We start from the raw sequence: 15,960 nt of genomic DNA, 5'->3' as shown, positions 1-15,960 counted from the left end.
GTTTTATGGCCCAAAGAATAAGAAATCAAGCAGAAAAGAGACTAAATGGGTGAAACTTCCTGTAAGTTGTAACACTTGGTTGAAGTCTTCATGTTTATGTACTTTGTCTAATATTGTTATTGATAGTTTGACTTATAGTAACTATATTTAGAATTTTCAGGGTATTCCTCAGCAAAAGGATCACAATACTTGTGGATATTACATCATGTGTTTCATGAAAGAGATTGTTGAGGACAAGGACTTGGGGTATGCTACCAAGGTAAGATTGATCAATTGTTTTTCAATCATATATGGAGATATTGCTAGATAAGGATGGGAATGAGCATAACTTGCTGCATTTTGTTGCTGCAGTGGGGAACGAAAGATACTGGTGGGCAGTATAACACTGATGACATTGATGCAGTCCGAGCTGTATGGGCAAAGTATGTTAATGGGATACCCTAAGCGTTACTTTATTGATGTAGAATTGTAGACTTGAGTAGAATCTAGGAACTGCTTTTGAGCATATATCTTTACTGTTGGAAAGTGTTGAAAACTATGCATGCATGCAGTTGCTACTCTAGCTTAAGTCATAGGTTTTTGTGTTAGCTAATAGTTGTGATCAAGATTTTAGGCTGTATTTCGGAGTTCTTGATCGTTATGTAAATTTTAGCTCATATCATGTTTATGGACCTAATGGATTGTACTTTAATATGATGGATTGTTGCAATGAAATGTAAATTTTAGGTGCAATTTTTGTGTGATTTTGATGTTTAATTTTGTGAGAGATGGGATGTAGAATGGTGGTTTGGACCATATATGCAGGGCATCAATATGGTATCAACATAATACCAATAACAGAAACATGTAGTTGAATCATTAGTCCAACGACAGAACTACTGGTTTCTCAAGTACTTACACTACAGAAAATTGTCATCTAAAATAATATCTAATGACAAACTGTGTAAGTATATGTTATCCTATAAGTATTCTGACTACAATAATAAGTAGTCAATGAACTATCATACGACGTATCATCCCAGATAAAGACAAAACATTTCAACTCTAACGACATCATAATGTAGTTGGAAACAAGCTCAAACGACAGATATTATGGTATGTATCCTACAAATATTTAGATTACAAATTTACTTAAAAGAATGTAGTCTGAATACAAAATCAAATGACATATTTCCTACGTAAGACTAAAATTTGGACCTCCAACGACATTAAAATGTAGTTGGAAATAGATCTAAAACGACAGACTCGATGGCACATATGTTCTCCTACTTGTATTAAGACTACATATATACTTCAAAGAATGTAGTGTGAAATGTATCTCAGACGACATATGCTCTACGTCAAGGCTAAACTTGTTACTTTTCTAACAACATGAAAATGTAGTTAGAAATACATCTCAAACGACATATACGCTGACAATTATGTCATCCTACAAATTATAAGACTACAGATATACCTCAATGTCTGTAGTCTGAAATATATCTCAGACAACATATTATTTATGTGAAGGCTAACTTAGCAATTCTAACTACAGATTACTGTCAACTAAAACAATATATAACTACAGTTATTTTATCAAATCTGTAGTTGATATGTTTTTCCAACGGCGGTTTTATGCTGTAGGTTTGACATTCCAACTACATTATTCTGTAGTAAGACTTGTTGACGTATTACATGATATATGTAGTTTGATCTCCACACAAACGACATAAGTTCTCCTTGGACTTCAATCTGAACTACATTAGACGACACGTTCTTAAGAATCTTATGTCGTATGAGTTAGTACTAGTCGAGGGTTTTTGTCCGTCGTCTGAGTTGCACACAGACGGCAGCCACTTACGCTACAGATTTCTAAGCCTTCAGACAACAGTTAATGTTTGTCGTATGTAGCTTTTTCTGACGTACTGAAAACCTCGCCCTCAAACCCAAATCTCTTATGGCCTCACTACTCAACCACCGGACATTCCCGAAGACCTCTACAACGACGACGTCCTCTGCTTCGCCCAACCCAAGTTAATCGTGGCTCTGATGGTGGACAACACTGAGGCATCTTCGATAATCATAGCACAACGAGGCGTGCACGCTTTTATTTTTTATTGGGTTTTTTTTTGTTCGGAAGCGCTGGCTTCACTTAGTCGCGCCTAGTCCAAGACAGCCTTCGACGGGCCTGCTTCGCCTTGACGGCGCCTTGACCGCCTAGGCGGTCCCTGGGCGGCTAGCCACCTTACTTGAACGCTTTGGAGAAAATCCAGGCGGCTTAGCTCCGCTTATAGCCTAGGCGGCACCTGGGCGGGACAAGGCGGCGCCTTTTAGAACCTTGGTTTTCGTTGGATGGTGAACCACAAAGTGTAGTAGTGGGCCTGTTATGGAAATTAATTTTTATATTCGATGGTTAGCTTGTTGCTGCATGCTCGGTTATCGGAGAATCTTTTTGGTGGGAAGCCGTGGTGCCTGGAAGGTGTAGGAGACTTGAGCATATATGATTTTCAGATCGTATTTTGCTATCAGATTAATTGTTATTAGAGGTAGAAAAAGAAGTGTGTTTGTCAGGTCCAAAGGTTTTGGCATTTAGAATCATTCTTGTGGAACGGCTAGAGTGAGCCGTTTGCTTTTAATTGTTGCACTGGGGTCACGGTTGCACCTGAATAAGTAGCGTGGCTGGAGATATAAATTATGTCAATGCTTAAGGAAGGTGTTCTATTTATGTGGATTTCAACGTCAAGTTTAGCATCATGAATTGACTGTGCCAATTTTTGTGTGCATTATTAGTCAGTTTTGTTTATGGCGAATAAGGAGGAATATCTAGTTTCCACATGATAGTCATGTTTCAGATTATCTTCTGGTTTGTGGTAAAGAGATTAGTGGAGATAGCAGAATTAGGAGAGTTGGAATTCCCATAAGCTGCTAGTTTGTGGTGCTCAAAATGGTAATGTAATAGTTTTGGTGGAGAGACCTAAGTGACGTAGTATTGATCTCTACATAATGTCATTTCGAGAATCGAGGTTATCATATGTTGGTGGACTAGTCACTTAAGCAGAGCAAGGTTGTCTTGTGGACTTGCGAGAGCTTTGACTCCGCGAAAGACTTTGCGAAGTGGCTCGGTATTAGAAGTGATTGTTACAGTTCTGCAGTGTGTACATCCTTAAATCTGTTCAATTAGCGGGTCTTAATTTTGACCCCTATGAGAATGTGGGAATGTGTGAACTTTAGTTTCCTAGCCAGTGGGCTTCATTGTCGAGTTGTGAGCAGCGTAATGACAAGGTTGTTGCGTGACGTTAGGAGATTTGAGCCCGATGGTGATAGCAAATGTATGCGCTTCATTTGGGTTAGCTATTTTCATTGCTCAGGAAGGAGTGTGCATACCTACGGGTACTCGTACTCTAGAGCAGGTATCTTTGAAATCACTTACGTGTTGATGTTAGTGGTTCAACGAAGGATTTAGAGTCTTTGAGAAGATTTAAAGTAGTCAGAGATAGACTCAAAGCAACTCAAATTAGTCAGAAGAGTTATAAAGATGTCCACAGGAAGGACCTTAAATTTCAAGTAGGTGTTTGGGTTTTCTTGAAATTATCTTTTGGAAAAGGGGTAGCACGTTTTGGTAATGTGGAAAGCTTAGTCCGAGGTATATTGGTCTTTATGAGTTTATAGAGCGAGTTGGCTCACTTGCGTATCGTTTAGTTTGCCTCCATATTTATCTAGGATACATAATGTGTTTCCACTATGCCAATAACATCATCAGACGACACAAGAGGCACGACATATAAAGCAGCATTTAAAACAAGTGTCGTCTGATGGTTTTTGTGGTTTTTTAGACGACATATAAAATATAAAAGTCGTCTCAACGACACCCTTTTTCAATACTTTTAGAGGCTACTTTATTTTTTCTAGGTTTGTAAAAATCATACCACATATAAGTGTGGTGTCAACAAACCCAGAAATTCTCACTTTTAGCTGAAAATTGAGACCTCATATATATGTTGTGTCAGGAAGGCTGTCCAAAACTAGTTTTTAGCTCTTTTAATGTACTTCTAGAGACGACAAATATATGTCGTTCGAAAATTGAGCTGAAAATTGAGACCTCATATATATGTTGTGTGAGGAAGGCTGTCCAAATTGGGTTTTCAGCTCTTTTAATGTACTTCTGGAGACGACAAATATATGTCGTCTGAAAGAAAAACTGAAATTTTCAATTCGAAGTTAGAAATTCTCACTTTTTGCTGAAAATTGAGACATCATATATATGTTGTGTCACATCCTGACCCTTAAATTTTTAACTTATTTACTAGCTGGGTATTAATAAGAATTTTATCGTCTCCGTCAATGAATTTATGGTTTAATTGGTCCCTAGAGGGGTATTGGGGGACGACTATTTCGGTGGAATTATTCGTAGGAGAAAAATGTGACAACTGTAAAAATGGTAAATTTTAGCTAGTAAAAGGTAATTTTTATTACAGTATTATTTTTGGGGTGTTAATTTTGGAGTTAGGTTTATTTTGGTGGGTTAGGACCGGTTGGAAGGAGAAGGCCCAACTCTTTCTCTCTCCCTCTTTTTCCTTTCTTTCTGTCCCGATTCCCTCCCTCTCTTCCTGCTGGAATTTCCAAGCAGCAGTCCGCCGCCGTCCGGCCACCGTAGGCCGCCGCCGTCCGGCCACCGTAGGCCGCCGCTTCGGTCCCAAACGGTCAGCCGTCGACCCAGCCTTCTTCCTGAACCGGTGAGAGCCACCCAAGCGCCGCTGTGAGAGAGTTATCGCGCCGAGAGCGCCGGTGGTTCGTGGTGGTCCGTCGCCGGAACTTCCTCCTCCGGCCACCAATCCGAGCAAGCCTTATGTGGTTTTGAAGGCCTTCAACCCAGTTGCCTTGCCCTAGGAGGACTCGGTCCAGTTTGCTTCAGGTGAGGAGAGCCGGTGAGTGGAAGTTCTGGGGCTTTTTGGGATGTTTTTGTTCGATTGACCTAGTTAGGCTTGGAATTGGTGTTTGTGCTAGTTAGGAAAGTTGTAGAGGGGGTTGAGAGGAAATTGTTGTTAAAATTTGGTAGGCATTGAAGCTCACCGGAATAGGCCTCCGGCCGCCGCTGTATGGGAGATTTTTATGGTTTTAAATGTAAAATATTAAAGGGAGTTTAATGATGTGAAGTTTGGAATTTTTGGAGGAGTTTTAGATAGGTTTGGGATTTTTGAAAGATTGGTGAATTTAGCGGTTATTGGGGTAGAATCCGACCGTTGGATTTTCCTTATTATTGTTTTAGAATGTTGAAATAAATGAAATAAGGCTGTGGTCGGAGTTTGGCGTGAATCCGATAAGCTTAACCTTAGAAAGGGTAGTGGGTTAGGCGGAAGAGTTTTGGGTTAAATATTTAAGTATTATTTAATTTGAAATTGAAGTGTGGTCCTAAGTATGGTTTTTGTGCCAGGATTTGAGGAGACCTCACTTGAGTGGTGAATTGGATTTCGTGGGGCTTATGCCTAAAGTTGTGAGGGACTTTTGTTTTAAAATATATGCATGCGGTGATTCTATATTAAATGATTGATTTTATTGAATATCAATTTGTGAAATTGTTTATTTTCGCGAAGTCATTTTCAAAAGTAAATGTTCTTATTTTTAATGGCTATCATGCTATTTGAAAAGTTACCAAAAATGAGATTTTCAGTGGAGTCGTGTGCATATTTCTTTTTATGATAATTGGCAATTTTCATTATTTTTGGAGAGTTACCAAAAATGAGATTTTCGGTAGATATGTATATGGATGATTATGAGAATAGTATGTATATAAATAAATGCTAGCTAGCTATACGTGTTTTTCCGTCATAATGCGGTAAAAATTCCATTATGGCGCAACGTGAGCGTTAGACGCAATCGTCGTAGCCCTATATAAATTACTGGAATATGCACGTATATATATATACACTCGTGCTTTTCCGTCATAATGAGGTAAAATTCCATTATAGCGCGACGTGAGCGTTAGACGCAAGCGTCGTAGCCTTGTGTGAATTTTTATTTCTCTTATTTTATTTTAGCCTGAGAGGCTTCATTTTCTTAAATTTGGAGACTAGCCGGAGCTAGTCATGTAATTGCCAATTGATGAGTTGAGAGCTTTTGAGCTGTTGCATACAACATATTTTCTATGAAAATTAAATTGGGAATGCATAAATATTTTTATTAAATTTATTTTTGTCCACTCACTCTAACGTTTGTAAATATTTTCCCTTGGGCCCTTTGTTTTAAAAATGCCCAGTTTGCAAGATTGCATAGTTGAGGTCGGGCGTACATGAAGATGAGGCATAGTCAATACAATAACTTCCGCTCATATATATATTTCTAGTTTTTTTCTCCTCTAATAGAATTGCTCTGAACCTGTGATTGTTGGTTGTGAGTTTTTCTTATTAAAGTGAGTAAATAAATTGGGAGATGTTGTAATTTGGGGAGCACGAAGGCTCCAGGAGTTTAAGGTTGGATTTGGATTTTCAGAAGTGTTTGCAGGTATTTTTTTTAGGAAGGGTTGTCCATTTTCAAGGGAGGTTATGCCGAATTTTCTGTAAATTTCCTTCGAGGTGGTCCCCACAGGATTCACTTCGGGTTTCAAGGTGAAATTCGGGGTGGGTTTTGACATGTTGTCTAAGGAAGGCTGTCCAAATCCGGTTTTCACCTAGCTCTTTTAATGTACTTCTAGAGACGACGAAATATATGTCGTCTGAAAGAAATTGAAATTTTCAATTCGAACCTAGAAATTGAAAATTGAGACCTCATATATATGTTGTCTGAGGAAGGCTGTCCAAATCCGGTTTTCAGCTCTTTTAATGTACTCTGGAGACGACAATTATATGTTGTCTGAAAGAAACTGAAATTTTCATTTTAACTTCCCTGTGCAGAGTTTTACTTATGAGAGGACATCCAAAAAGAACGTTAAATTTTCAATTGAGCACGGAAGCAGGTTTCCCAATCTTAGTGAATTCGAAATTTTCCCGCTCTTAACGAATTATGGCGCCACTTCTTTGTGTGACTCAGACGACATAAATGTGTGGTAGTAAGAGGTCCAAAATTGGTCAACAAACGATATGTCTATTATCCATACAGAAACACTCTTATCTCCTCCGGCCGAACTTATTTTTTTGATTCGTGAATGCTAAAACTGTCATTGAGTACCCGCGAAACTAATGTATGAGAAAATTTAGACACATTTATAAACCGATTATATAGGTCCCCATAGAAAAATTTAAACGTAAATAAAGTTGACTCGTACGATTGTGACCCAAACTTTATCCAAAATTGGTCAGTTTTCTACCGTATCCATATTTTACTTATGTGATCACATCGTATGGTCAAATTTTACATATTTTATTTCCTTCATATAGTTGGTTTATAAAGATATATGTTTAGATATAACCTAGTAAACATGTTGTAGCACATTAGTAGCACGTTGTGGTTCAAATGACTAATTTTAAGAAAAATTAAAGTTTGAGTTCTAGATACGATCACGGTAGTGAAATACGGCTATGGTACAAAATTCAGATATTTTCGATAATGTTCGGGTCTCGGTCGATGCGGTCAACGTTAGATCAATCACTCTTCAATAAACTCAGACTACATATATATGTTGTCTGATTAATACTTGAAAATGTCAACACGAAAATTCAGTAGGGGTACCTAAACTATGTTGCCAAGGCCAAAATGATGCCCAAACTTTAAAATGTATCAATGTGATACCTGAAGTCTTTTTTTTTGTTATCAACAAGGGGTCTCCAGTTAGTTTAAAGAATATTCCATTAGAATATTCCGTTAGCAGCTTTTTTTTGTTTCCCTTGTATGTTAAGATCTCACTATAAATTAACGTAGCATGGTGGGCCTAAGAAAATGGATTTGTTTGTCTAACATATTGCAAGTATATAAATCTATCCTCTTACTCAAAGGTAAACAGTTAATTTTTCATCATCAATACGAGAAAATATTACTACTAGACTCGATTTATTAGCAGAAGCTAAACTTTCTTATAAAGAATTGCAAGAAGAAAGAAGAAAATTGAGAAAACTAAAAGAAAAAAGAGATAAGCTTCCTAGAAGTACCAAAAATTATTGGGATATTATTTTCCAGTTGCAAAGAAGGATATACGAGTCAAGAGAAGAAATTGAAGTCCTTCATGAAACTTTTGAACAAGATCAAAACCCTCTTGATATTTTGAGCATCGGTTAGATCCGCCATAGCTGGTATCAGAGCCTGCTAGGCTCAAAAGCAGGTAAAAGAAAAAGGCTTATGCCACAGAGTTGGCTTCTCTTGACTAATAAGAGAGAATCCAAACTTAAAAATTATCAGTCTTTTTGTAATACAAAAAGAACTGACAAGTGGGAAGTGTGCTTTCATTCGAGACACATTCAAGAAAATCAGTACTCCATTGAATACGTTTGTAGAGTATTAAATACGCTCTACGACGAACATATTCATCTCCAAAAAGAAATTGGAGTAGAAGAGCTTGATCCAGCAAGACCAAGCTTAATCGAGTTCCTAGATCGTTTATCTAGGGATAAGACGTCTGATAAGATTTCAGATCAACTCGAGAGATTTAATCTACGGATAAATCAACTTGAGGAAATAAATTCAAAAATTACCAGGCTTGAAGTCAAGCTAGATTACCTCAAAGAAAAGCAATATCTAATAGATATTGAAAGAAAGTTAATTCGCACTGAGAATCTTGCAAACAATATTCATCAACAAGCAGTAAAACTAAGAGAAACTCAGGAAAACGTGAAAAAGCTTTTAGAAACTCTTATTTCCAGAATAGGATGAATCAAAGAGTAGATCTAAAAGTAAGACAGGAAGATGTTAAAGTTATTAGCTTTCATCGTCCTACAGAAAAACTTGCTGAAAATGTAGAAGCAATAATTCATCAGCAGAATTATAATATCGCTTATCTCCAAGAGATAGGTACTGACCTTGAAATTCAATTTCGAGAGTTACATAACAGAATCTCTAGTCTGCAAAAGATGGTTGAAAAGATGAAAGAAGGAGAAAGTTATGAAAAAATAAATGAATAATCACTAGCTCAAAATGTAGCTAGTAAAATCATCATAAATTCTCCACCCTTACCAACGGGAGAAAGTAGGCTGAGGTTTAGTGAACCAAAGCTACTCGAATGGAAATCAGAGAAATCATCAACCAGGAGAGATATGAAGATGCTGAGTAGAGTTCTCAGTAAAAGAAACATAGTTCCAATACAGTTGAAAAACGCTCAAGAATTTGAGTATAATGAAATCGAATCTAGTGTGCGAGAAGCATCTGCTCCTAGATTTACGTTCAATGAGATATATAAGAAAGGATCCTTTATTATGGATTCTCACAGATTAAAGATTCTTGAATTAACTGTTCCAGCCACAGGTGGAGAAACAGACATCAGGTTGATAACTCCAAAGGAAGTAAGTGAAGCTTTCCAGAAAAAATATTCCTATATGCATATTGGTGCAGTACAAGTAGGAATAAAACTCTTAGCCAGAGATGGTATTGACTGTTCTGTTCTATGTGTCTTACAAGACGATAGAATAACAGACTTCAAAAAAAGTTTGTTAGGAACGGTAGAAGCTTCTTTGTGCAACCAAGTTGCATATTTCAATCTATTTCCAAATTTCACAACGCATCTCAGAGATGCTGCTCACTGTCTAAGATTAAGAATAAAGATAGATGAGATTTTTATGAAAAAAAGAATGATGGAACTTGCGATAGATTATCGAATCTATTATAAGTTGCTGAGCTCAAATGTAACTCCTAATACCAGGTTTCTAAACAGCCCTGAAATTACTACATCTGTTCTCACCAACCCAAAAAATAATGCTCAACAAAAACATGTCACAAAATGGCATGAAGTAACATTCCCAAGAGAATGGAATCTGACCCCTCCGGTCAGACAGCTTGAGAGCTCCAATGCTTCAATTTATGAAGACATGGGAGGAAAAATTAGTTTACAATTCCATAGGCACTCTTTTGCAAACTATGAAGAAGCTAGTACCTCTGAAACTAAAGCAGTTTATAATGAAGAATCTCTTGAAGAAGAGGATACTAAAAGACCTATGAGAATGTTCCAACCAAGAGAATTAAGAGAATTATATGCACAAGCAGAGACTTGTGATTCCCCAGAAGAACTAGAGAAGATCATGAATGAAATTTCTCAAGTTCAACTCGGAAAGAAAAAGAGGAAGATTCTTCCTTATCAAGCAGTAAAAGATGAGCCTTCAGGTTCATCCTTTATGGATATAAGAGATGGGGAAAGACAAGTCCCTCCAGATGGTAGTCATACCATAATATAGAACATTACAAACAATTCGACTAAGATCATTCGGGAAAAAAGTATCAAGCTCCCAAAAGGGCAGGCTCCTACAAGAAGGAGTGGATAACGAAGTTCTCAGAGATATATTCCTACAGAACCCGAATGGGGACAGTCAATGTCCGAACGAGGGGTTTATCTGGACTTGGACCAGGTAGGAGATAAAAGAAAGACAATAGACAACTGGGTAGCTAGTTTAAAGCCAACTCTGGCTCTAGTGTTATCAAAGTTTGCCTATGAGCATGCTCATGCATATTATGAGTCAACCTTAACAGGAATCGTCCATAAGTGATACCAGTCCTTCAAAAGAAGTTCTCAATAGATTGATTGGGCAAGCAAGTTAGCTCAGACTAATAACCCTTTAGACTTTGCAGTACCAATCTATGCGCAATTTTACGGAGATATCACTGGGCATAGTGAACAGTCTAAAGAACAAGCAAAAGCAAATATTCATAAATTGAGTATTTGTAACATGAGATATTTTGAAGAATATACCAATGAGTTCCAGAACTACTTCTACACTATTGGAGATATTGAGAATAATGATCTCATCAGAACTTATTACAGAAAGTTGCCGGAACCCTAGAATGATGCAGTGGCACAATCTTTGGAAGAAAATCCCCTTCAGTACTTTACTGTAGGAGGAATAGCAGAAAGAGTAAGGGATCTCCTAAGAAAACAATGCACGGAAAACAGAAAATCCAAAACTGCCAAGAAGCAACTCAAAGGAGTTGAGAACATGTGTCCAAAAATACTAGATACCCCAACACAATGGCGATGTCATATTTCAAATGAAAGAAAATACAGGAGGAAATTCTCTGGCACCAAGTATGGTAAAAAATTTGCTTCTAAAAAGAAGTACCAGTTCAGGAAGAAGCCTGAATATAAGAAAGAACAATCTTCTCAAACTTCTCCTAGAAAGAGATTTTTCAAGAGAAAAAAGAAGGCCAATTCGTCTTCTGGAGAAGTAAAGAAATGCAGATGTTGGCTTTGCAAGGCAGAGAGACATTATGCAAATGAGTGTCCTAAAAATGACAAGAGATCTTCTAAAGTCTTAATTGCTGAATATGATGAAGCAATAGAATATGCTAATCTAAAAGGTTTTGAAGTCGCATATTCTGATGAAGAGAATGAATCAATATATTCTCTTGAGTACCCATCAGACAGTGAAACAAAAAGTGCTTCAGAAGATTCTGAAGAAGATGAAAAAGAAATAGGATATCGTCCTATATTTGTATTACAGATACAAAATTGGAAGGAGGAAGACTCCGATATTATCAATATCTTCCATCCCAACCCAGGAAAATTTAGCTGTGATTATTGCAAATGCGATGATAATAATACAATTCCCATGTACTGTGAAAGTACAGGAGAAACTTATCATTGGGAATGCTTTATTGCAGAACTCAGAAGAAAAACCAAGGATAATGAAGCACATATCCTGGTAGAAGAGGAATATAATGTATTCCACAGGAAAGAGCAAGAAAAGAACCTCGAAGAGGATATAAAAACAATGACGTTTGTAACTTCATTAAGCCAGAACAAAGAAATCAAGGAATCCCTTGACTCTCTTAATTCCATAAGTACCAATCCAATACTTGGTCTGGCAGAAGATAATCCTCTTGATTCTGTAACCGCAGTAAGAAAGGTCAACCCTTTCACAGAATTACTTGATACTCCAAGAGAGCAAGCACGAGTAATGCCAGTCCAGACAAGCATATATAGTAATTATATTACTATAGGACTGAAGTTTCCCACTTAGAAGAAGTATCATCTACATGTCTTTGTAGATATTGGTTCAGGATATAGTCTTGCTAAAAGATATGCAATCCCTGAAGAATATTGGGAAAAATCTTCACGAACAGTTACTGGAGTAGCGATAGAAGAAAATCAAATAGTTATGGATACTATGGCTCAAAATGTAAAGGTTTCCTTAAGAGGAGGAAATTTTACTATCAAGATCCTCTGGCAATGTGAAGGCCAGACAGCTGATTTGTTGATAGGAAATGACTTTCTTTTTCAACAAACAGTAATTCAAACTCCAGAAAAGATCGGGTTTGAGAAAAACAGAAAATTTTATTGGGAATCCCGATTAACAGACGCAGTAAGCGTTACAAGTAAAGGATTTGTCACCCAATATCAGAAGTCACCAGCAAAGAGTGGTGATTATAAGCCAATTTTAAAGCCTGTTCTGTTGCTACAAGAACATTTTAAAGGCCATAAAGAAATATTGGTAAATGAAACAACCAATTCAGAAGACTCTGAATCAGAGAAAAATTCTGAATATCAAATTTCTAACAATGAGAGTTCTGATGGAGAAGAAGAATACATCAGAGAACATAACTTAAAGGTATATGGTAAGAAGGTAGAGCAGAAGAAAATACCAACTCTCACAAAAATAGAAAATATGCTGAAACCAGTAATCAGTGAAGATCCTCAGCTGTACTGGGAAAGAGACCTAGTATATTGTCAGCTACGAATGCATGACGCAAATACTATTTGTCATGTTAAGGCCATCCCTCACTATAGGGAAGAAGATAGGAAAGAGATGGAAAGTCAAATCCAAGAACTTCTTGAAAAGAAGTTAATTAGGCCTTCAAACAGTCCTCATCATGCTCCAGCTTTTCTAGTAAGAAATCATGCTGAACAATTAAGAGGAAAAGCTAGAATGGTGATTGATTACAGAGATGTGAACAAAAAGACCGTTAAAGACGGTTATCAGATAGCTCAGGTGAGAGTTCTCATCAATAGGCTAAAGGGAGCAAAAATCTTCTCAAAGTTTGATGCAAAATCAGGCTTTTGGCAGGTTAAAATGCATCCTGATTCCATAGCTTTAAGAGCTTTTGGAACTCCTCAAGGGCATTATGAATGGTTAGTTATGCCATGTGGTCTTAAGCAAGCCCCGTCTATTTTCCAAAGGAAAATGGATAATATCTTCAGACCTTACTCAGACTTTTGCATAGTTTACATAGATGACATTCTTGTCTTCTCCAAAACTATGAACGAGCATTTAAAACATTTTGAACAGGTGTGTAAGCTTATTGTCCAGAAGGGAATTATCCTCGGACAGAAAAAGATTCATCTTATTAAAGGTGAAATTGATTTCCTTGGCATTCATGTTAAGGATGGAGAGATTCGTCTCCAAGATCATATAGTTAAGAAAATCAGCCAATTTCCAGACAATATCCCAGATGCAAAGTCTCTACAGAGATAAATGTCAAGACCCACCCCGAATTTCACCCTGAAACCCGAAATAAATCTTGCAGGGACCACCTCCAAGGAAAGTTTACCGAAAATTCGGCATAACCTCCCTTGAAAATGGACAACCCTTCCTAATGATACCTGCAAACACTTCTGAAAATCCAAATCCAACCTTAAACTCCTGGAGCTTTCGTGCTCCCCAAAACACAACATCTCCCAAAAATATTTACTAACTCTAACAATTTAATCTCATAACCAACAGCTACAGTTCAGAGCAACTCTATTTGAAAGGAAAGGAACTAGAAATATAAATGAGCGGAAGCTATACTATTGACTATGCATCTTCTCCATGTACGCCCGACCTCAACTATGCTAACCTACAAACTGGGCATTTTTAAAACGAAGGGCCCAAGGGAATAGATTTGAAACCGTTAGAGTGAGTGGACAAAAATAATTTAATAAAACATTTATGCATTCCCAATTTGATTTCCATAGAAATTATGTTGCATGCGACAGCTCAAAGCTCTCAACTCATAAACTGGCAAAAACATGACTAGCCCCGGCTAGTCTCCAAAACTTGAAAAAAAAATACAGCCTCTCAGGCTAAAATAAAATATGTATGTATTACACTCGACATATCCCTTGTATGAATTTTCTTGAAACAACAAAGACAAATAGAAATTCACACAAGGCTACGACGCTTGCGTCTAACGCTCACGCGCACCATAATGAAATTTTACCTCATTATGGTGGAAAAGACGGTGTATAAATATATACGCGCATATCCTCTATATAAATTATTATATTTATATAGGGCTACGATGATTGCGTCTAACGCTCACGTTGCACCATAATGGCATTTTTGCTCATTATGGTGGAAAAACACGTATAGCTAGCTAGCATTTCTTCATATACATATTATTCCCATAATCATTCAAATAAACATATCCACCGAAAATCTCATTTTTGGGAACTCTCCAAATGAGAAAAATTGCCAAATATCCGAGAAAGAAAAATAAATCTCAGCAGAAGAAATAAATGATCAACAGAATAATTCATCGCATGCTTTTCAATTAAAACAAAGGTCCATTCACAGTATTAGGCCTAAGCCTTCCAATGCTCGGAATACTCCTCGAGCGCTACCTCCAACTAATCACACTCTTTAGTCAATCCCACGTCTGAAGATAAACAGAAGAATAAATTGGTCAGACCGGACTCCAATAATCATTAACAATTCGACTTCTTCCTAGTTTGACTAGGTTTACTGAGTTGACCAAGATTGACCAAGTTTGACCAATTGATTTATGGTTAGCCAACTAACGATGTTTCGACAATTTCCACTTTTAGAATTCAAATACTTGCTTCACTTGAAATCAATTAGTTCTTAAATAAGAACAAACCTTTCACTAACTCCAATCCTCATTTATCCCATTTTCTTAATCCGAGAAATCATCAATCACAACACAATTATAATTGTTTCTTCATCCATACCATCCCCATATACTTCATCTCAACACAACTTCACCCCATAAATCTCTAAGGGCACCCAAAAAATGGGTTTCCACAAATAGAAAGTTTCTAAAAATGGAAAGTTTCCTAAAATGGAAACTTTCCTAAATTAGCAAGTTTCCCGACAACAACCAAACTACTCTATTTCTGAAACTACGTCACACAAAACAAAAATGAAGAGTCGAAGACTACCTCCACGGCTCTCTGCTGGAATTTGCTACCCTTGCCGGAATATTCTGCCTGATTCCGACAGCTTGCCGGAATTTCGTCAAAGTCTCCCTATATCCTCCAATTTCTAAGTTATCGACATACAACAAAAGATCACCACAATTTCAGCCACAAATCATCAACACAGACTTCACTATCCAACATAAAAGCTCCAAAAAGACTAAGCTTACCTTAAATCGGCTTGAAACCAAAAACCCAATAGTTCCTCCTTCCTTGGAATTGACCTGCAGTACCTCCAGCTACTTCCAGAACAAAACCAACAACCCAGAAGCTTTAACAAAAGCTACGCCGCCTGAAAGCTTCTGCTCAGTCGCCATCTCCACAAACACAACACCACATCACCTCAGGTCACCTCCGCCAGCCTCTACTGCGAATGGTTAACACTAGAGAACAAAGGAGGTCGCTAGAAGCCGAAGAATGCCGTCACCGGAGCTAGGAATCCGAACCCAAAAAACAGAAGAAAAGGGGTTCCTCCGATTAGGGCACGAATCAAATGATTAAAGACACAACAAGGAAGAGGGAAGTGACGAGAACAAGAATATACCCTTCAAAACCATCGTCCATGTTAGTGCTCGCCGGAAATTGCAGAACACAATCGTCGTCCTCCTCCTTCGATCTCCGTCCACAGTGGGCGCCTCCCAGATTTAAGGACTAGGCTAAGATGAGGAGGAGGAGCGGGTCACTTCGGTAGCGGTCTCGCCGTCCGGAGCTGCTGCTGC

At 37.6% G+C, this 15,960-nt stretch overlaps 1 protein-coding gene across 1 annotated transcript; it reads left to right on the top strand.

Moving 5' to 3' along the window:
• The first annotated feature begins 12,710 nt into the window (after window positions 1-12,710).
• Window positions 12,711-13,517, top strand: LOC101304766 (enzymatic polyprotein-like). Its single transcript, XM_004297805.1, has one exon. The coding sequence runs from the start codon at window positions 12,711-12,713 to the stop codon at window positions 13,515-13,517; it is 807 nt and encodes a 268-aa protein (XP_004297853.1).
• The last annotated feature ends 2,443 nt before the right edge of the window (window positions 13,518-15,960 follow it).

Source organism: Fragaria vesca, linkage group LG4 (genome assembly GCF_000184155.1).
Source record: "Fragaria vesca subsp. vesca linkage group LG4, FraVesHawaii_1.0, whole genome shotgun sequence".
Classification (NCBI taxonomy): domain Eukaryota; kingdom Viridiplantae; phylum Streptophyta; class Magnoliopsida; order Rosales; family Rosaceae; genus Fragaria; species Fragaria vesca.
This window is presented reverse-complemented; position numbering and strand designations above follow the sequence as displayed.